The sequence below is a fragment of the Mixophyes fleayi genome, chromosome 2, assembly GCF_038048845.1.
Source record: "Mixophyes fleayi isolate aMixFle1 chromosome 2, aMixFle1.hap1, whole genome shotgun sequence".
NCBI lineage: Eukaryota > Metazoa > Chordata > Amphibia > Anura > Limnodynastidae > Mixophyes > Mixophyes fleayi.
This window is the reverse complement of record NC_134403.1, coordinates 156,619,721-156,641,250: the sequence shown is the minus strand read 5'-3', so window position 1 is coordinate 156,641,250 and position 21,530 is coordinate 156,619,721. Positions and strand designations below refer to the sequence as shown.

At 37.6% G+C, this 21,530-nt stretch overlaps 1 protein-coding gene across 1 annotated transcript in view; it reads left to right on the top strand.

Annotated features, from left to right (window-relative positions):
* The window catches only part of TMEM47 (transmembrane protein 47), a 109,085-nt gene extending 91,930 nt beyond the window's left edge, over window positions 1–17,155 (top strand). Inside the window, exon 3 of the mRNA XM_075200305.1 lies at window positions 9,777–17,155. Within this exon, the coding sequence (XP_075056406.1) occupies window positions 9,777–9,955 (179 nt within the window). The 3' untranslated portion in view covers window positions 9,956–17,155. The remainder of the gene's footprint in view (window positions 1–9,776) is intronic.
* The last annotated feature ends 4,375 nt before the right edge of the window (window positions 17,156–21,530 follow it).

Sequence of the window (21,530 nt, the reverse complement as noted above, 5' to 3'; positions counted from 1 at the left end):
CACCACCCGGTCTCACTGTGTGGTCTGTTTGCTAAAGAGAGAAACCCCATTTCTCTGGCAAAGCAGGTATTTTTGCTGGAGATAGTGCTTTCCCAATCTATCAAGGATGACGGGTTTCACCAGGTTCCTCCCGGCAAAAGCTTGCCCCATGTAACACTTGTACAGAGACATCCATGACTGGCTGGTGAAGCTCTAAGAGCGCTTTTACCACTTACAACTAGTATCTCCAACTATAGAAATATAGCAAATTGCAATAATGTTCTATCGCTGTAATAAGTGGCTATAGAAAATATTGATAAATAGGTACCTGTGTCATGTTGAAGTCAGTTGAAGCCTCCATGCTAAACAGGAGCAATTCCCTTACACATTCATTTGAAAGTTTCCTGTCAGCTGCTAACACAGATGGCTGGTTCCCCTTGTCTCTGCACTGAAACTTACTTGATCTGGAACAACGTGTGACTGGCCACCACTGTGGAGCTACTTACTATTGCTCTGCTCTCTACTAAGCAATTCATTTAACCCAGAGACTTGTTCATCCAGATTATCAACCCATAAGACATAACTTTTATCCTCAGCATCTTTGAGTTCTACTGCAGTTATACCATACTCACTGTCTTAAAGGCAACTCAGCCTGAAGTATTCTCCTGCTTTCAGTTCCTGTCTTCCAGGTTAAATGTCCTTGATACTAGTAAACACATATTCTGGTTTTTTTTTATACTCCCCATATTTAGGATATATGATTGCTCTCAAACAAAACGTCATATTAGATGGTTATGAAATACTATCACAGAGAAAGACTAGCAACTGAAGTAACAATATAAAATATAGAAAGAAGTGCTTCAGGAACTTCTTGATTGTACAAGAAAATTGTTTATTAACTAGATGGCATTGTAGTTGCTGATATCCATTAGTAAATCCTTAGTAAACAATGAGTTCATATATATTCAAAGTTACAAAGTAAAAAGCTAACTATCTATTAATAAACAAATACATACTCTGTGGCCACTTTATTAGGTACATCTTTCTAAAACTGGGTAGGATACCCCCTTTAGCCCCAGAGCAGCCTGAATTATATGTGGCATGGAATCAAAGGGCTGGAAACATTCCTTAGAGATTCTGTTCCATGTTGACATAATAGCATCATGCACTTGCTGCAGATTTGTCTCATACGTATTCATACAGCAAACCTCCATAATAAAGTGGCCACTGAGAAAATGTACTGAGATAAAATAACATCTCTATCACTCAGCTACAATGGATGACAATAACCAATAACATGGGGATATCAGCAGTAATACAACATATACAAATACTTATAAAACCAAAAAAATAAGGAAAATAAAATATCTAATCTTTATTTCTAAAGTTATGATGAAACTATAAACAAAATCACAATCACAACGATGAGGTGTTAAAAGCATGCAGCCTTATATCAACTTAACCACCACAATTACTGATGATGTTGAGGACATTGAACATTTTACATACAAAGTTCAACACTATTTTGTATTATTAAGACTTAAGAATAAAGCAACAGATTTTAATCTACATGCCATTAATTTATCTGATTACCACAAACAAACAGAAGATACCCAGAGGGTTCCGCATTAGGAACACCACCACCATTGGGTAAATTAACCAGGATATTTGTTGGTGTGAGGATCCACAACACTAGCTCTAGATGACAGCTTTCAGAAAACAATTACTGTGAGGATTCACACAGTAACCAGATTCACACAGCTCCAGATAACAGCTGTCAGATAACTATTCACAATGACAGCTTACAACACCTGTTCTCAATTCCTGTAATCAGCACTCTGCTAAGAACAGCAATCAAGCTAGTTACCTCATCTGGACTACTGCTCAGATTTCTTTACTCTGCAATAAGCTCTTCAGTGAAGAGGTAAAGTCAATCAGAACAAATCATCTCACCTGTTTGTAGCCTTTAAAAGTCCCTCAGTCCTACTAAATCTTTGCAGGAGCAAAGTTTTGGTTTGGACCTCTCTGCTTGTTTTGTTGGACTTTACATCACAGTTCTACCTTCTTCATTCCTTTGACCTTGACTTCACCCCCCCCCCCCCCCCCCCATTTTACCTTCTCTGATCCCTTGACTTTGGCTTTGTCCATCACTATTCTACCTTCTACAATCCATTGGCATCTGCTTGTACCTCACTACCACTCCTATCAGGATTAAGTGGCTTGGTCAAATATGGTGTTCTCTGATAGCTACCCCAGTCAAGTGGTTACTAAATTCTGCCAGCACCATGACAGTGTTGTGGTAACTGGGTGTTTACAATGATAGACAAAAGGAGTCAGTAGTTGGTGAAAAGTATTACAGTTTTATTGTAGGACAAACACTGGATGCAATAATTGTGGAGCACTAAGGTTGCAGAAGGAATGAGGCAAAACTAAATAGAATCCAATAATTGCAGAAAATAAACAAAACTCAATCCAGGTATTGCGAGTGAAAATAAACAGGTATTATAGAACATAAAGAAACGCAATCCGATGTGGCTGATTAGAAAGGAAGAATGTCTGAACTAATACTGGATAACAGGTAATTTCAGGAACAAAGATCACTTACATTACTGATAATACAAGGCACAGGCAATTGCTGACAACTGATGCTGGGAGAATGCAGGAATGGTGGTAGCAGGTAGAGACAGGTATGCACAAGAATAAACACTGGAAGCAGACAGTCCAAAACACAGGTTTAAGACAACAACAATTAATGACCAGCAAGCAATGTGCAAGGTTTGGGGTGGGCATATAAAGTAGTGAGGCAGGTACTGGTGATGATCAGGAAAGATAAATCCTGCAGGTGATGTGCAAATAGTCCCAAAAGTCCACAACTGCAGGACACCTGGTAAAAGAGAGTTACTGTAGAGGGAATATATATTATAGAGCCCTAACAGACAGTTGGTGTTATATAGCTATTCTAAATAAATGCTAATTTCTCCTCACTCTTTTAGTGGTAGTGGCAGCCTCCAGAGAAATTAATAAAACCAAAGCATAAATTGCTAATATTGAAACTACAATAACATGTAACAACACTACAGAGGATGCACTTGAGTGACTGATTAAATTAAATGTTCAGGTGGATAAACATTGTGCAGACTTAATAAAATTGAAGACAGAAAAATTAGTTAAGGTGCTACAAGATTGCTCTGAACATAACGTTTATAGATGATTGACTAGAACGAAAGACCAACAAACTGAGTACTCCGGAAGAGGGAGAAACAGTCTTTCATCTACCAGGAATCAATACACTCTTTACTACTGCTATTAGCAACCCCTCATTGAGTGAAATTGAACAGCGAGAAGGGAACCAAAGAGAGCAACCAGGTGTCTTTTTATGGACGCATTCAATATTCAACGATTATGAATTTGTTCCCTTTTGGTTGGTTTCTCTATATAGGAGGAATGTAATATTTCATTGATTAATTCCCTTCAAAAGGCCAATACTCTATTGTAATATTTCTTCAAAGTAAGACTACTCTAGATTTCCTGGCGTGTGCCATGTACTGCACAGGCTACAGATATCACTGCATTACATTGTAGAGGTTTTAATGTATAAATGTAATTCCATGTGTGAAATACATTTATACATTAAAAATAATGCATTTGGTGCTTTCATATTTGCATTCATCATATCATCTATATTCAGTACTCCTGTGGTTACATATCTGATTTGTTATTCCCTATAGTGTATAGATTGGTTAACTTTTCATTTCAGTATAAATATTGGTTATTTAGGATACATATATGTTTGTATTCATTTCTGTGTATTTTCTTAATGCATTGTTTGCTTCTAGGCAGATTGGTGGTTACATTTACAATAGGGCCATGCTCTCCCAGTAACGTGGGTTTTTTTCTGACACATCTGGATTTCTTTTAAGTATGTCCTATATGGTTTGTCTTTAGATTTTTTTTAATATCACTCTCCTTTTTTTAGGTTGATCACAGAGATTGCAGTGTGGGATTTAAATTGACGTTAAGGCTGAAGGCTTTTAACACCTCTTCCTTATGATTGTGATAGTTCAATTTTGTTTATAGTTTCTTCCTAATGATACAGATTAGAGATTTAATTTTCTTTCTTTCTATCCTTTGATGTTGTGAGTTTTTGTACATGGTGTATTACAGCTGATATCCCAATGTGATCGGATTTGTCACTCCATTCTAATTGAGTGATACAGATGGTCCTTCATCTGGACAGTGTGTTTCCTTTTGACGTCTATATTTATCTGTTTATTGAAAAATGTTTACCTCGTTACTTTGTTACTTTATATATGAATTTGGGATAACAGCAACTAAAGTGCTATATTGGTTTCTATGGTAATGGTTTAAACGGCAATGGGTGACTGTCAGGTGCCATTTTTATTGAATTGGTGGCTCCATTTATTCATTTTACACTATGTATTCATCATTGATTAAGAGTCCTGTTGGATATAGATATATGTTCTGAGCATGCCCAGAAAGTGGGCTTACACTTATTCGCCTATGCAAACCTGCACAATTCTGGTACTTAACCCTACCTGTGCCTGGAGAGATGGGATGGGGGAGAGACGCGATGAAGGATGGAAGGGGCGTGTGTGAAGTCAGAGCATAATAAAGGCATTTTATGCAAATGCAGCTTGTGCAGACCTGCAGAAACACACACATATATACCTGTTAGGGGGCGAATTGTTTTGTACCTGCTACACGGCAGGTGTAAATAAATACTCGCTGATGGTGGTGACTTGTCATAAACCAGGTGCATATGCTGGCGATGAGGAGGCGGATGCATCTTGAGATGTGTATGGCTCTGCATATGGGTTGAAATAGGCTATTTTTCCATGCTCTTTTATTAGAGTCATTTACTCTCATTTTGCCAACAATTCCGCATAAGCCCCATTGTATATTTTAAAACACCACAATAAAAATTTGAAAACAGACTGAAAATATCTCAGGAAATATTAGTCTCTAGAATACCATAACGTATTTATTAGTTATAACATGAAAGTATGGTTCATGGATTAATATTGATTGACAAACACTAGATTATTACTAGATTAAAAAAATATAATTTTTATTGCATTAATATTTTTATTAAAAATGTAGAAGCTATTAGTTATTGTGTTTTTCACAAGGATTCATTATTTTTAATAGCTGTCCATAAATCAGAGAGAAGTAAAAAGTGGAATGGTTTAAAACATGATTGAAATTGGTATATAAACTATGATAAAGTCCTGCAGAAGTATAAGGTGATAAGGGTAGAAGTGGAGACTGATATGGGACACTGAGAGATTATTTTAATACCTACAACTTCAATAAGCTTCTTTAGATAAAGCTGAGAAGTGAATGATTAGAATGCCATATCAAATTAAAATCATATGTCAGCATACAAGGCAATCCAATGCTTATCTGTTTTAATCAAAGTTTGGCAAATTGAGCAAATCATCTGTAAAAAGAGCAACCACTGCAGGCGAAAAACATTTTTTTTTTTTTTGCATCACTGGTTCACCTTGAGGTGACAGATTTTTGTAAAGGTTTATGAACTTCTCTACTGTTAATGTTTGTGCTTCTGTCCACTGCCTTCATTCACCTCTCTTTTTTATTATTTTGTATAAAACAGTGTCATTGTACTTGATCATTGTTTTTCACTATTTATTCTAGAAAATGCATGAACCTTGGTAACATAATGGATCTGGGAGAGTGTCTGCTCTAAGGGACCCTCCCGAACATTCCGAGAGAGTAGGCATGTATGAGCTAGAGGCATTGTAGTGGTCCCAGATAGCTGGTCACATGGGATATATATATATATATATATATATATATATATATATATATATATATATAGCGGGAGATATTAGTATCGATCACATCAGCATTTTTCTCAGTAAATATATATTTAATGTGGCTATTGTAATGAAATTTACACCAAATGTCAGTAACAATCATTGCAATCCACACATGCAGAGAAGTTGAACCATAGATGTCCATAATTTAAGTTTTGTGCAATAATGTGAAATGGCACAGGGAAAGAGTATTGAACACGCTTCCTGAAATTTATTTAATACTTTGTACAAAAAACTTTTCTGATAGTGACAGCTTCAAGACGCCTTATATATGGAGAAACTAGTCACATGCATTGTTCAGGTGTGGTTTTGCCCCATTCTTCAATGCAAATAGTCTTCAAGTCTTGAAGGTTTCATGGGCTTCTTCTATGAACTCTGATCTTCAATTTTTACATAGATTGGATTCAAGTCAGGTAATTGGTTGGGCCATTCTAGCAGCTTTATTTTCTTTCTCTGAAACCAATTGAAAGTGTCCTTGGCTATGTGTTTGGGATCATTGTCTTGCTGAAATGTCCACCCTCATTTCATCTTCAGCATCATGGTAGATGGCAGCAGCTTTTTATTAAGAATGTTTCGGTACATTTTTCCATTCATCCTTCCTTCAATTATATGCAGTATGCCAGTACCATGTGCAGAAATACAGCCCCACACCATGATGTTCCCACTTTGAAACACTGTTGTTATGGTGTTTCTGGGGTGATGTGCAGTGCCATTTCTCCTCCAAACATGGTGTGTATTATGGCATTTAAAGAGTTCAATTTTGCTCTCATCTGACCACACTATATTCTCCCAGTATTTCACAGGCTTGTCCAAATGTTCACCAGCAAACTTTAAACAAGCTTCAACATATTTTTTCTTCAACAAAGGAGTCTTGCATGGTGAGCGTGCATACAGTCTATGCCGGTTGAGTGCATTACTTATTGCTTTCTTTGAAACACCTGCTAATTCCAGGTAATTCCTAATTGTACCTGCTAATTGCAGATCTTTCTGAAGCTCTCCACAAGGAGTCCTTGGTTCTTGAACAACTCTTCTGATATTTTTTTTCACTCCTCTGTCAGAAATCTCGCGAGGTGGACCTGGCCGTGGACGGTTTATGGTGAAATTATGTTCTTTCCACTTCCAGATTAAGGCCCCAACAGTGCTCACTGGAACATTCAGCAGTTTAGAGATCCTTCTGTATCCAATGTCATCAGTATGTTTTACAACAATAAGGTAGCAAAGGTCTTGAGAGAGCTCTTTGATTTTACCCATCATTAGATGTTTCTTGTGTGACACTTTCATAATGAGACACCTTTTTATAGGCCATCAGTTGTGGCTGAAGCAGCTGGAGGGATTGCTTTCTAATTACTGATGGATTTCAGCTGGTGTCTTGGCTTTCCATGCCTTAAATTATGAATATCTATGGTTTGATTTCTTTGCATGCGTACATTGCAAGGGTTGGGTTGTTTCGTACATTTGGTGTAAATTTCATTAAAGTAGCCACATTAAATATATATTAACTGAGAAAAATGTTGATGTGTTCAGTACTTATTTCACCCGCTGTGTACAGCGGGTACAACTCACTAAGCAGCCACACAAATGGAAGTGGTGAGCAAAAATCTGCATTTTATCAATGGGTGCAGAACTTACTCTGATCCACAATAAACAATCAGCAATTCTATTGTGTCTGTCTAATGCAAGTTGTTGTAGTTATTTGGGAATTTTTAAATTTAAACAAGTCATAGAGCACTTTTGTATTTGTTTTATTTTTTACTACATCAAGTATGTAAAATTCAATGATTTATTGCAAGTATTTTGGCCAGTAAGTGAGGAAACACACAATGGAAGATGTTTGCAAATGTGGCATGCAGAGACAATTATGTAAAATATTCAACACCTAAGAAAAGATACATTTTTATACACTTTATCACCACTTTATATTCATTAAAGGCACTCAAGCCCTATATTTTTTTTAAAAAAATCAAATATTCTCATTATAAGATTTTTTCTATTTACTAAATCATCTGGCAGAACTCACCGTTTACTAGCCATTGCTGTCTTTCTTCTCCATAACCTTCTGTTAATCGTATTTAATTGTTATAACCGTCACACAGTACAAAATGTTGGGGTGTGGCCTAGTGACATCATTGTAAACTGAGTATTACATCATAGAGTAGTTGTGTTTCCAGTGATCTGGAAATATGACAGAACATAGAGAAATCTAAAAGACACACCCAATGTTTTCTGGATTGTGTTGTACCAAACACAACCAAAGTAAATGTTGAGGTTACAATGTCTTTAATAAAATCAACTGGGTATTTCCATGTTATCTAGATAACCTCAGAAAATTATTTTTAATAGTGTATCTTTTGTGTGAAAAAAAGACAAAAATTCACCATTTAATTTAAAATCAAAGTTAAATATGAAGTAAATCTTTCCAAGGTCTTAAACACTCATGGGGGTAGACTTATCAAACCTTGTAAACAAGAAACATGGAGGTGTTTCCCATAGAAACCAATCAAAGTTATGAGCTATTTTTTATCTTTACATTCTAGAAAATGATAGCTAGAATCTGATTGGTTGCTATGGGCAACACCTCCATCTTTCCTTTCCCATAGTATTTTTTCACAGATGATAAATTCTGTTTTCCTCAGGAATTATTTTTTTTTATCTATCTATCCATATAATCCTGAATTTGTTGTTATAAGACATCATATTTATGTCATGAACGTTTAAAGACCCTTTAACCTTATTTGTGATAAATTACATTGTCAAGTGAAAAGTGATTGTCTTTGTAAGAACATTTGAGGGCACTCAGCAGTGACTTGCCCTACTTAACTTACCTTGAAGACAGACACTGTTTATATGTGCAGCTTTACTAACCTGTTTATTATGGTATCTGGAGGTGTTTTGAAGAAAGGTTAGAGAATGTAGTGAGACAGGCAGTGGCTGAATGCCACCTTACTCTCACTATAATAATATAAGAGAAAATTGTTTAAAGTGAAAGTATTGTATCCTAAAAAAATAATACAAATATGTAATGTCTATTATCTGTATTATGATTTCCCACAGCGATGCCATAATGGTACGTTGTAAATATATTTTGTATGTATCAAACAGGGCAAACAGAATCTCTTCCACACTAGAAACAGTTAACAGATCCTACTCTATCCATAGTGGTACTGCTGTCTGTAAAATAAGAACCATTACCATTATATAGGCTAAAATATATTCACATTAAAATATTAAAGAAGAGTCAGTAACGTGTATTTTGTTTCTAAATTATTTTAAAGAACTTCAGACTCCTAACCATTCCTAAGCTCCTCTATCCCTCAAATAATGAAACTGCAGGGCCCTTAACACTCCTCACCCCACTTAGGTGAACATTTTGAAATTGTATGGAGTGCATGTAGAGCGTTGAGGGTTTAAATAAAAATGTTTGCACTGCAGTTTCTAGAACACATAAATTATAGGATATTTCTGAGCAGGAATATATAAGCTTAATATCACTATAATGATATGCCATACTGTCATTTTTTCTACTGCCTTCATTGGAAAACTTTCAAATTCTATTCACTTACATTTTACATACCGCCACTTTTAAATTTCCACTTTTACCCCTGAGTATTTACATAAGATAGATAGATCGACAGACAGACAGACATATAGACAGACAGGCGGACAACCAGACAGCCAAATATGATAGATAGATAGATAGATAAATAGAGATCTCCCCTATCACAATCCTAATATTGCTCCTGCTATATTGTTGATTCTCGAGGAACAGACTGTGGTGATTTACTAGGTAGGAGGGTGAAGGTTTGGGAAAGAAACCCTTAAGTAGAATGGAGTGTTCCTTAAATGTACTCATATACTATCACTTTCAACTATGTTTAGTGTATGCTAATATATCATTTATTTGTTTTGTTTGCTGACCTGATTTTTATTTATTTTTTTCAGTTGTCCTCCAGGTGTGTGGCCTTGTGTTATATCCAATCAAGTTCATCGAAACCGTCACTCTAAAAATATACCATGAATTCAATTGGGGCTATGGCTTAGCATGGGGTGCAACTATATTCTCTTTTGGAGGTGCTATACTTTATTGCCTGAACCCGAAGAACTACGAGGATTACTACTAGATGTGCAAGGAAAATTAACAAAAAAATAATAGGTTTACTCGAGTTTTTGTACCTCCCTTTTCTAGAAGACATGTGGAGCATCAAGCAATCTGCTCAGTTGATTTAATCTCTCTTTGCCTTTTGGCTGCCAATATTATAGCCAGCTTTACATCCATCCTAAAGAGAAAAAAAACTGTAAAAAGAAATAAAGATAAGAATGAATGAATGATACCGATAACTACATAGCTAATTGCTGCAATTTGATACAATATTCCATACCTGTTTCCTCTGTAGAAGTAAAGAAGCTACACAAACAGAATTATTGTATAAATGGTATAATGAAAAGTATTCCTCCTGGAATGCATCAAACAGAGAGTTCATAAGAAATTGAACCCGTGTTATACTGCTGAGGTCACTACTTTACTGGACTGTGTTCTGAGGAAGCCTAATGCTGTGAAATTACAGATGGGAGAATAATAACCACACATGGCTCTTGATATAGAAAAGAATTCACGTTTTTTCCTCAATAAAAATGTGTACTCAGTAGTAAACCAGGATTTAGCCACATGATTTCAACATCTGAGTGAATATGCTTGTAATTAGTGGCTAAACATTCAACTTTACTTGGAATATCAAAACACGGACATCTGTTTTCCATGAAAATAAAATAAAGGTAGATTTATTGGTTTCCTTTGAACTGAATAATTTAGCTAAAGGATAGCTAAGCCCAAAAGAGAGAAAGAGTGTCATTTGATTTTAAGCAATTATATTTTGAAGAAGAGTATGTTGTTTGTAGATTGTGTAGTCTCAATATTTTAATATATAATTTCCCACAGAGTATATTTGGCAGTATTCTAAATCAGTACAGAAATAAATAACCAAATTAGAGTGCACTGTTTATCATCACCAGAAATACTAGTTTGTCTTTGATTGTTGAACACCAATCATGTTATTAGATTTAATGTTCAGATTTAGTCCAATTCATGTTTACATGTGTAGACCTTCGTGTGCTGCTGATTGTAGAATAACAAAATACACTTTGAATTGTCAGATAAGCTCAGTGCCGTGTTTGCAGTTATGCTACTCAACAGCAAATATGTTCTGGGTCTTAGAGGATCATGCTTGCCTATTTTCTTGACCTCTCCAATGGAAGATAGCAGAGGGGAGGTCCTAGTGGAAAGTGTAGGGGTGTGGCTATGTTATTCACAGGATGTGGGATGGTGGTGTACTCTCCCAGGATGCCGCGAGGACTCCCAGAAATTTGTCTCCTGGACATTCCAGGAAAGTAGGCAAGTATGAGAGATGACCAGAAAAAATAATGCAATTCATCAGTAATTTAAAAGAAAAGAACGCTAAATATAATACAATTAAAAACAACATTGTCCTTGATATATGAATAGGTAAAATGTTAAATATTCTTAATTGAATACCATTGATTTAGATTTATAGTATCATCTATTTCTGATATGTTTTGGAATTCCAGAGGGTAGAGAAGTACAATATATTATTTGTATTTACAATTGCAGCAAAAAGCCATTTATTCCTTCAATTTATAGCTTACAGTAAATGCATTTGACACATTCTTGTGTGCACAGCCCTCCATATTCATTAATTGCCAGGAAACTGTTTAAGGGAAAAATGTAACAGAAGTTCAATGATAGGAAATCACTGCATTAAACTTCCTCGTGATTTTAGTGTAACCTTTATTTTCCTATTGGATAATAATTAAAAGTAGTTATATTTAACAGTATTTTCTTTACTTATAAGGATTAAAAAAAATTGTTAAATATAGTTTTTTCAGGAGTTTCAGATTTAAGAAATTAAATACAGGCTGTTCTAGAAAAAAATGTATTAAAAAAACAATATCCTGAAACGTAATAAAATTGTGCATACAATATTAGAAATACATATAATACATTCCAAATGTATTTAGGCTTTTAAAGGGAAAGTTGAATTTTCTAGATACTCTCTATAATACAGTGTATTTTCCATTTTCCATTCTTGTAGACAATCCATTTTGGTGTCTTGGTGTATGAAGTCTGTATAAAGTATTTTCTGCAGTAATGAAAAAAATACATTTTGAGCATTGAGGGCCTTGTAGAGTTGGATGGAAGTCCATTTGTGTAGTAAAAAATATTAAGTTTACAACACATGCATACATTAAAGACTTAAACTTGAGCCTGTAAGAGTGTGTTCAAGTAAATGCAAGCAATGTTAGCCTGGACATAGATGCAGATCCACCTGTCGGGAACTGTTTCCGTTGTTGGACTGTGGTGTAAGTTCTGAACTGATAATGATACAGATTAATGTGTCCCATTCAGAATAATATGTAGAATATGTCTTTTTGTTGGACACAATTTGCGCCTGCGTTTTAAATGGAAGTTGCATCCAACTCTACATAAGGCCACAAATGCTCTAATTGCTGGTTTACGAAAGTGACCAATAAAAACAATATCTTTAGTAACTGCAGCAGTCCACAGTCAAATTAATGACTACTATACTCTAAACCCATAAACAATTATGGTACTAAATAGCCCAATTTTTTTTTTAACTAGTATTTAAGTCACACACTCCAATATATTGTTAATAAGTTTGCTCAATGTATGTCTCACATTATCACATGATAATCAGACAACCTAAGCTCCTCCGTAGAGCCCCGTGTGTCACTTTTGACAAATGAAAGGAGGAAGGTGGTCCCAAACCACTATGCTACCTAGGGTCCATGGATTCTTAACCTGGCTCTGAATACTGCTGTGATCTTTATTAAAGTAAACATAAATACATTCAGTACTTAGGCTACTGTATGTACCTCTGTCTACTTAGAATAAAAAGCACCTTATTATGCTGTAACCAGGTGGTGCACTATTCCAGTCCTGAAGGATCAATTATACATTTTATTTCATGGATATGCCCAACTGAACAGATAGAGGAGGTAATTTATGGCTGGATGGTACAACAGCAAAGAGTACTAAAGGTATTTTCCCCTATTGTGGTATAAGAAAAGTGCTTTTGCACTATTTGAACTAGGTTCAGTTGACTTTTTATATAGTGTTATAGCCTTTGGAAAATCAAGGGAAAATGCTTGATCTGGATATCAGGCAGATTTGGATCTGCTTGTGCAGAATAATATACTATAATTTTTTACTGGTCAAAAGAGCAAAAACAACAACTTGCTGGAGATCATCTACTTACTTGAAGGTTTGCCTTACCTTGTAAAGCAGAACTTAGCTTTTAGACCTCTCAAGAGGTGGCTTTAGCCATTGCATGTAATGGGCTTCTGGGCACATCCTAGGCACAAAGTTAAACTAGTGCTCAACAGATCCAAAGTCATGTATTTAAAATATTAAGATCGAGTAATATGACATAATATTAAATAAAGGCAAACCCTTTGTCTTGTTACTATCCATGGCTCAGAGGAAATTTTTATTTGACTAGAGAAAGTACTGTACTGATCTTCATCTAAAAAGTTATCTAAATATACAGGATGTCCTTTTCCCCATGGTATTGTATTTTAACATTGCCAAATCATTTTTCCCCAGGAAAATGAATTGTCTCTCTGATAAAAAATTTAATTTCACTAGATTCAAAGGAAGAACTTCATTAAAAGTACAGTTTGTCTCCAGATCCAAGGAGGTATAACCTGAAAATTTAATTTTGGTTGAAAAACAGTGGGAAACTCTTTACAGCTTTATAAATAGCCCTTAAATGAAGGCAGGGTATTTGAAGAAAAAATAATTGTTTAGATTAAGGACAGTTGTTGGTTTAAATAGAGAAGTAAAAAGTCGTTTGAAATGACTTTTTTTACCTTTGCACATCAGCAACAGAAGAAGCACAGAAAGCAGTGTGCAAAATCATTCAGTAAATGGGCAATTTAATTCCACACTGAGCAGCTAACCTAAGTGTCCACATCAATTCAAAGTTAGCACAATGGTATGTCCATTCATAAATTACAGCCTCCAAGTTCAAATGTCTGAGTCATTCATTGACTAAACCTGTGCAATATAATACATGAGAAATGCCAGAATTGATTTATTTACTAAAAGTGTGGACTTATGATAAAGCTAGACTTGATTGAGCCATTTACTTTAAAATACATTGCATGGTTCTTGCAACGAATGGCATGTTGTTTTGGATGATACACTATGTGAGGAAACATTGACATTTTGAAGAACATATAAAAATTGACCTAAGTGTGTTCATATTTCTTTCAAACTGATAGCAAAAGTAAGTAGTGTAAGTATTGCAAAAGATTGTTTGTTTATAGAAATATTGTGAGCTAGTATTGTTTTTCTCCAATGTATATCGCAATCCACTTCATCAGGGATGGAATAGTGCATCACCCTCTCTATAACAAAGTTTGACTAGGAGCGCAATAATCCAGCTCTAGCCTCCTGGACACCCCTTTTTGAGCTCAAAGGAGAAGAACGGGAGCTGTTATCAGCATGAGTGGTCTGGCATATTCACCTCAGAAAGGGGGCGGTGACATGGCATTGACAGGCCTCCCTCGTGTCCTGCTTTACAGCAGGACCCGTAGGGACCGCAACCGCTGCCCCTCCTATAATTCTGCCGTTGCACTCTATTACTTTTATATATGACCACCAATATAGAAGCACATAATATTTTTGATATTTTCAGTCACACCGCGGTAAGGGGTTGTTTAAGCAAAAGACAAAGATTACAGATAAAAATATATATTACAAGAGAGAAAGCACATACATTAGTCTTTAGAGTCATACATTTCAGGTTCCTATTGGTGTCTATGAATGACTTTACTAGTTCATCAACTTTTCAGTGTTGAAATCTTTTGTGGGACCCAAAAAGAGGAAGTCCCCAAAGAGTATATTGCATATCTGACAATCAGAGAATCCTAAAAAACAGATTTGGGAACTCTGACAAACTGAGAATAAATGTTAACAGCAATACCGCAATATCATATACAAATAATTGTTTTACTTAGTTACTTAATAACCACTGTCATCGATTTTGTTATTGTAACTCCAAGTTTTATTTTATACATTTCAAATAAATCCCTTTAAGAACAAAACTGTGAATAAACCATACAAACCAATCTAAACAAGTGTTTATCAGATTGCTAAGGTTTATTAAACATTTCTGCTATAAGGACAATGTTATTAATTAAATCCTTGCTGTTTTTTTATCGATGTATTAACATGAACTAACAAAGTCAAAGGCAGCACTAGGACACATTTATAGTTCAACAGAGCATAATAAATGCCACAAACAAACATATACATTTCTGTCCTCGTTAAGAGTTAATTTATTAATACATGTACATTATCAGATCCATGTTCAGCCTTATCCACCCAATCAGCAGGTGCAACATTTTCATTGTTTGACTCCTAATTTGAGTGGAGTCAAATATGGATCTGAAAAGCTCATAATATAAGCATCATAGCCTCTACAAGAGGTTTCCAAAACCATGGGCAATAGATCTAAATGGCATGTGTGGTTTTGGCATTTCCTTTCTTTCCTGAACTTTTATCTTAATTATATGTATGACTGTTTGCCTTATTTTGTCATGCGTTACTTATTGTTCCTCTAAAATAATTGGAGTTCTCTCACCAGGTGGATTCCAAATGATTCATATTCAGTTTATATGAAATAAAGTTTAAGTTAAGTTTTGCCCTTCTTATAGTAAAGGTTTAATTCAACATATTTCAGCTCTATAAGACCTATAATTTATAATGTATACCTCACAAATGCAATCAAACATCTTTACCAAAAATGTCACACATTACTTATACTGTAATAGGCACTTTAAGAAAGAAATACAGCAGCACACAGGAGAAATACATCCAACACTTAAATCAATTGTTGTTCGAAGTCTTTAGATAAGGGACAAGTACATAATAGCCAATAGGACACAGGTGATAAACGTCAGTAAAACATATATGTCGGAATAATGAAAATGCTGATAAATCCAGTGTAAGTCTAAACGGCCGATAAGTGTAAAAGGGCCGTAAAGATAATTCATATGTGTAAAATGTGTCCGTTCTTCAGGCTGTAGCAAATATTTTACTTCAAACATTGTTTCTATGATATGCTCTTTTTAATACATCACAGTGCTTATTGTCCTACTTTTTAATGATTTCTTTATATATTAAACACTACTCAATTAAATAAATCACAAATGCGTTTACACAGGTGTAACATGCAATACGTTTCTATTTTTTTTTAATATCACACATAAACTGTGAAATGTTTTCTTATGCAGAGTTTTTGGTTGTTATTGGTTCTCTTTAGTAATGCGTAGTGCTGCAGAAGGAACATTTATTAAAAAAAAAGAGTTGAAGAGAGATAAGAAGTTGCATCACATACCAAGACAAACTATTTTGGTTATTGATAAATCACTGCATCGCTCACTTAAATGCTTATAGCACTACTGTGTATAATTTTTATACAAAAAGTTTATAAATTATTCATTGTATCTGGTACATTTACTTAGTTTTTCAAGTAATATGGTACATAACTAAACTAATTATAAAGTAAAGTTAGTTTTTCAAACTTTGTTTTAATCTATGTGATATAGTCTATAAAACATAAGGGAAGATAGATATTTTACAACGTAATACGTTTTGCTTTACATTGAAGAAATATAGATTGTATGCAAAAAAAAAAAGTGGCAAACAATGCTACCTTGTAACTATTGTTGTATCTTGACAATTCTACCACTGTATGTTCTACATTAGATTATCTTTATGCTTCCTTGTAACTTTTGCAGTTGGTATGTTTATTGGTCTTGTACTCCGAAAGGTTCATTTTAGTCTTTAAAACACATCTGATTCTTATTTAGTTTTATGCAGAACATACATATTGTCATGAGAATGCCAGCAGGGCTACATTAATTATTCAGATGGCATAATATGTTTATGTGCCAACATTACATATATTGCTTCAAACTCTTGCACAACTATGTTAAACTTTTGTAATTTCGATTTAAAAAATAAATATAGAGAGACATGTGTTTGAAATAAAACTGATATATATATGGAATAGCATGTAACTGTATAATATTAAACATGCAATGAACTGACTGATAAGTGAAGTCTAATCTTATAGCTAGCAATGTAATTTATTCAGACTGTATTTTTGTACAGGACCGTACACACTAACCTATTGCCTCTGTGTTCTCTATAATGCCTAATACTGTGCCTAGAGATTTCATTTCTGTCTAGAAAATAAAATATATTTCAAGCTGTTCATTTTTATTGCCTTTTTTTCTTTACTTGCACCCAATGTTTAGCATATTTTCACTGTGTTTTTTTAATTTATTGTAATTATTGCTTGTTCCTTTCAATTAAAAAAAGCCTATGTCACAAAAAGTTGGTGACAACAACAGCACATATAGTGTCTTAAAATTCTTTCAAAAATATATTGGATATTGCGTGGAGATAGAGCAACCTGTAGCCAGATCATCTGAATTCTAAATGGCAGGAGATGAATGTACTGATCTTATGGAAGGCCGAGACCTTTGCACCATTGTGATTGTGTCTGTGAGGACAGTGCGGTATGTGATGGGACAGTGTAATGTTGTAAGTAGGGGAATGGAGGCAAGAGGGAAGTTAAAACCTGAATGATTGATAGTGGAAAGAGCAGGGTCCATCAATAGCAAAGTAGTTATGTCAGGCCTCTGTTACGCAAGATATTTGTCAAAGCCACAAAGTTCATAAATTCAACTTGATTCTAATATTTAACTAAACTGCAGCATTTCTGGGACCATGTAAGTGTACAATCAATATCATAGCATGTTTTCTTAGGATTCAGAGATGCACAAATCGTTAGACACTTTATGTGTATCAGTCACAGCAGCCCACTTAAGCAGATAAATAATGTGACAGGATGGACTGCCTATGCCACCCTGTCCGCTGTTGGCGGGAATCGGTTGGGCTTACTTTGCCACCGTTCACTTTCGTTATCCCAAAAACACCCTCTTGCCACAGTAGGATTGGCTTACAAGTGCTGCCACCACAGGATTCCTTCCCAGAATGACTGGCGCTGCTAGCGTACCCTGATACTGGTGTACCTGGGCTGATACCTCTGACCTCTTCCTATAGATCAGGGTTGCTGTAGATGGATCCCCCTCCTGGCCTATCACACTGGTCAGAGCTGCAGGGGGAAAGTATACTTCCCCCCTGTCCACGAGCTGCAAGTGAGAGGGGGGCTCAGCTCTCCTCCCCTGGTGCCTCTCTGTCTGGCGTGAGACATTTATCTTTTAAATCTCCTGCCCAAATTTACTTCCAGGGACCCTGCTCCGGGGTCTGGCTCTGCTCCTTGGCTGAAAATAGTACCAGGGGAGAGCAGCCAGATCCCGGGGCAGCAGTCCCTGCCCTGTTGCTAGTTGAAGCTATTAGAGCTCCAACTAGGGACTTACCTTCCTGGGACCTCCAGGAGGCACTGCACCTTCTGGACCCATTTAATTCCAGGAGGCTGGTTGTAAAGACCCTCCGGCAGCCACTGAAGCTGGCTACCGGAGGGTGAAGGGGATCCAGGGCTGCCTCTGCAGCCCCAGCACAGGGTACGTACTCTTTATAATACACATCTACATTTACTTTCACTTTATACACTTAGAGTTACAGTAACGGCGTCTAGTTAACCCATTCAGCGATGAGCGCCGATTCTTTACTGGCGCTGCAGCGCCTACACATATACATTTCACATTTAAATTACATGTTATTTACACTTTTACACACCCAGCACTGGGGTTTAACCCCTTACATGCTGCAGCGCTGGGTGCTACTCAGCCAGCACTGCTGCGCACACATTAAAATACATTTTTATTCAATTTAAAGACATTTTTATTAACAAATTTTCACGTGGCTCCTAGCGCCGGTGATTTAACCCCTCCGGCGCCGGGTATTAACCCTTCTGGTGCCGGAGTCTATTTCAAGATGGCTGCCGTATTCATGCGGCGGCCGGCACTCGGGACCTGGCCACACTCCTCCCCCACAGTCCATGTGGGCCACCAGGCCATGTCCCCACGATTTGGCTCCTGGTTAGGGTTACTGGGGGGGACCCAGAGGATCCGGTTCTTCCTGTCTAGACAGTACATCCGCATTGCTTTGAGCCTTTCCTTGCTTGTGAATTATGTGAAAGTCAGAAATTTGAAGGGCAAGGCTCCAGTGCAACATTCTGCCATTTTGCCCTTAGGTGTGTTGTAGCCACTTTAAAGGATTATGATCAGTCACCAAAGTAAAATGTCTTCCATACAAATAAGGTTGAAGTTTTTTCACTGCCCAAACAATGGCCAAACATTCCTTCTCAATTGTGGCATACCCCTACTTCCAGTTTAGCAGTTTTCTGCTCAAATAGGCCACAGGGTACTCCTGCCCATCTGGCCCCACCTGGCTAAGTACTGCTCCCAGTCCATACTGTGACGCTTCAGTTTGCACAATAAAGTCCTTGTCATATTTGGGCACCAACAGTATTGGAGCACAAACCAGGGCTACCTTTAATGACTGAAATGCCAGCTCACAAGCGGATGTCCAGTCAACTAATTGGGGAGTTTCTTCTTAGTTAAATGTGTCAGTGACTTCGCTACAGTGCTGAAGTCTGAGACAAAATGTCTGTAGTAGCCTGAGGTCCCAGGTACTGCACCTCTGACATCCTCATTTGACACTTGTCTGCTCTGATGGTCAGACTTGACCACTGAATTTTCTCTAACACTTGCCCTACATGTTTCAGATGATCCTTCCAAGATTTACTGAAAATGGCAATGTCATCCAAGTATGCCTGAGCAAGGCCTTTACACCCTTCCAGCAGGTAATCAACCACACGCTGGAAGGTGGCTGGCGCAATCTTTCACCCAAATAGCATGGACTTAAACTCAATCAGGCCAAATGGGGTGATGAATGCCGAACGTTCCTGAGCCTCGGGGGTCAGCGGTATCTGCCAATACCCTTTGCTCAAGTCAGAGAGGGAAATATACTTTGCTCCAGCTAATTCGTCTAACGGAGCATCAATTCGGGACAGGAGATAGGCATCAAACACGGTGACCTCGTTCAACCGGCTATAGTCTATGCAAAACCACGTTGTCTTGTCCTTTTTGGGAACCAATACAACGGAGGACGCCCATGAACTATGCGATAGCTGGATTTCCCCTATCTCAAGCATCTTCTGAACCTCCTTGTATATATTTTCCTTGGCCTATGGTGAGACCCGATAAGCGGGTTGCCTAGCTGGCTTATGCTCACCAGTGTCCACATGGTGCATCACCAAGGAAGTCCAACCGGATTTCCTACTGAACTGAGTTGCAAAGTGCCACAACACTGCCTCAAGCTGTTTCCTTTGACGGGCACTCAACTGCTCATCCCAGCCCACTTCCTTTACACCACCTTCACTTCTGGCATCCGCGAGGAGGTCTGGTAGTGGGTCACTTCCTGGTTCCTCAGTCGGTAAGCATCAAACCTCTGCTACCGCCTTCACATGCTCGTGGTATGCCTTCAACATATTTATGTGGTAGGTCCGCTGCTGCCTACCGTCGCTGTCAAACGACACCACATAAGTGATGTCACTCAGGTGTTTTGAGACCGTGTGTGTACAGTCCAGCCCAGGCAGCCTGGAGTTTGTTCTGGTGCGTGGACATCAGAATAAGGACCTTCTGCCCTACCTCAAACACTCGAAACAGGTCAAGAGGTCCACGGACTCTGCGGCCATATAGTAGTTCAAAGGGGGAGAAGCCAGTAGACTCCTGTGGCACCTCCGATAAACAAACGGGAGGTGCGCAGGTAGTCCCCCCCCTCCACAGTTACAAGTGCCTGTAGCATGTGCTTCAGAGTGCCATTGAACCGCTCGCACAGTCCATTACTCTGGGCATGGTAGGGGGCAGTACGGAATTGCCACACTCCACACTTTCCCCAGAGACACTGGGCCAGTTCACTTATGAACTGTGTCCCTTGATCAGTTAGGATCTCACTAGGGAACCCTACTCTGCTAAATACGCCTAGCAGCTTGTTCGCTACCTTTACCGCAGCCTGTGGATACCGGGTAGCGTAGTCCACCACGGGGAGAATATACCTCTTCCCCGATTTACTGAGCACAGGAAGGGGACCCACTATGTCCACAGCCACTCGCAGAAAATGTTCCCCAACTATTGGCAAGGACCTGAGGGGTGCACGAGCACTGGGGCGCCCAAGGCGCTGACACACATCACAGGACTTACAGTAGACCCAGACATCATCCGACATTCCCGGACAGAAAAAGTTCTGTGTCAGTCGCTTCAGTGTTCGGTCTCTTCTCTGGTGTCCCGCCATAGGGATTTCATGGGCAACTGACATTAGTTGCGCACGAAAGCCCTGTGGTAGCACCAGTTGAACTTGTTCCTGGACTGTTCTATTCCCATCTACCTTCCTAGCTACACCGTGCAACAACCCTTTACACCAGGTCACACTCCCCACCTCCATCCCTGGAAGGTTGCCACCAGCCTGATGCCTCAAGCCTTCCGGTGAGGGATCAGAGAGTTGTGCTGCCCTGACCTCTTTTCTGCGGCCCTCACTATTGTTTAAGTCAGTATAAGCGAGTCACTGGGGTCTGCTATTCTTAATGCTGAAACTGGCATACTGCTAGGGACGGGAGCTTC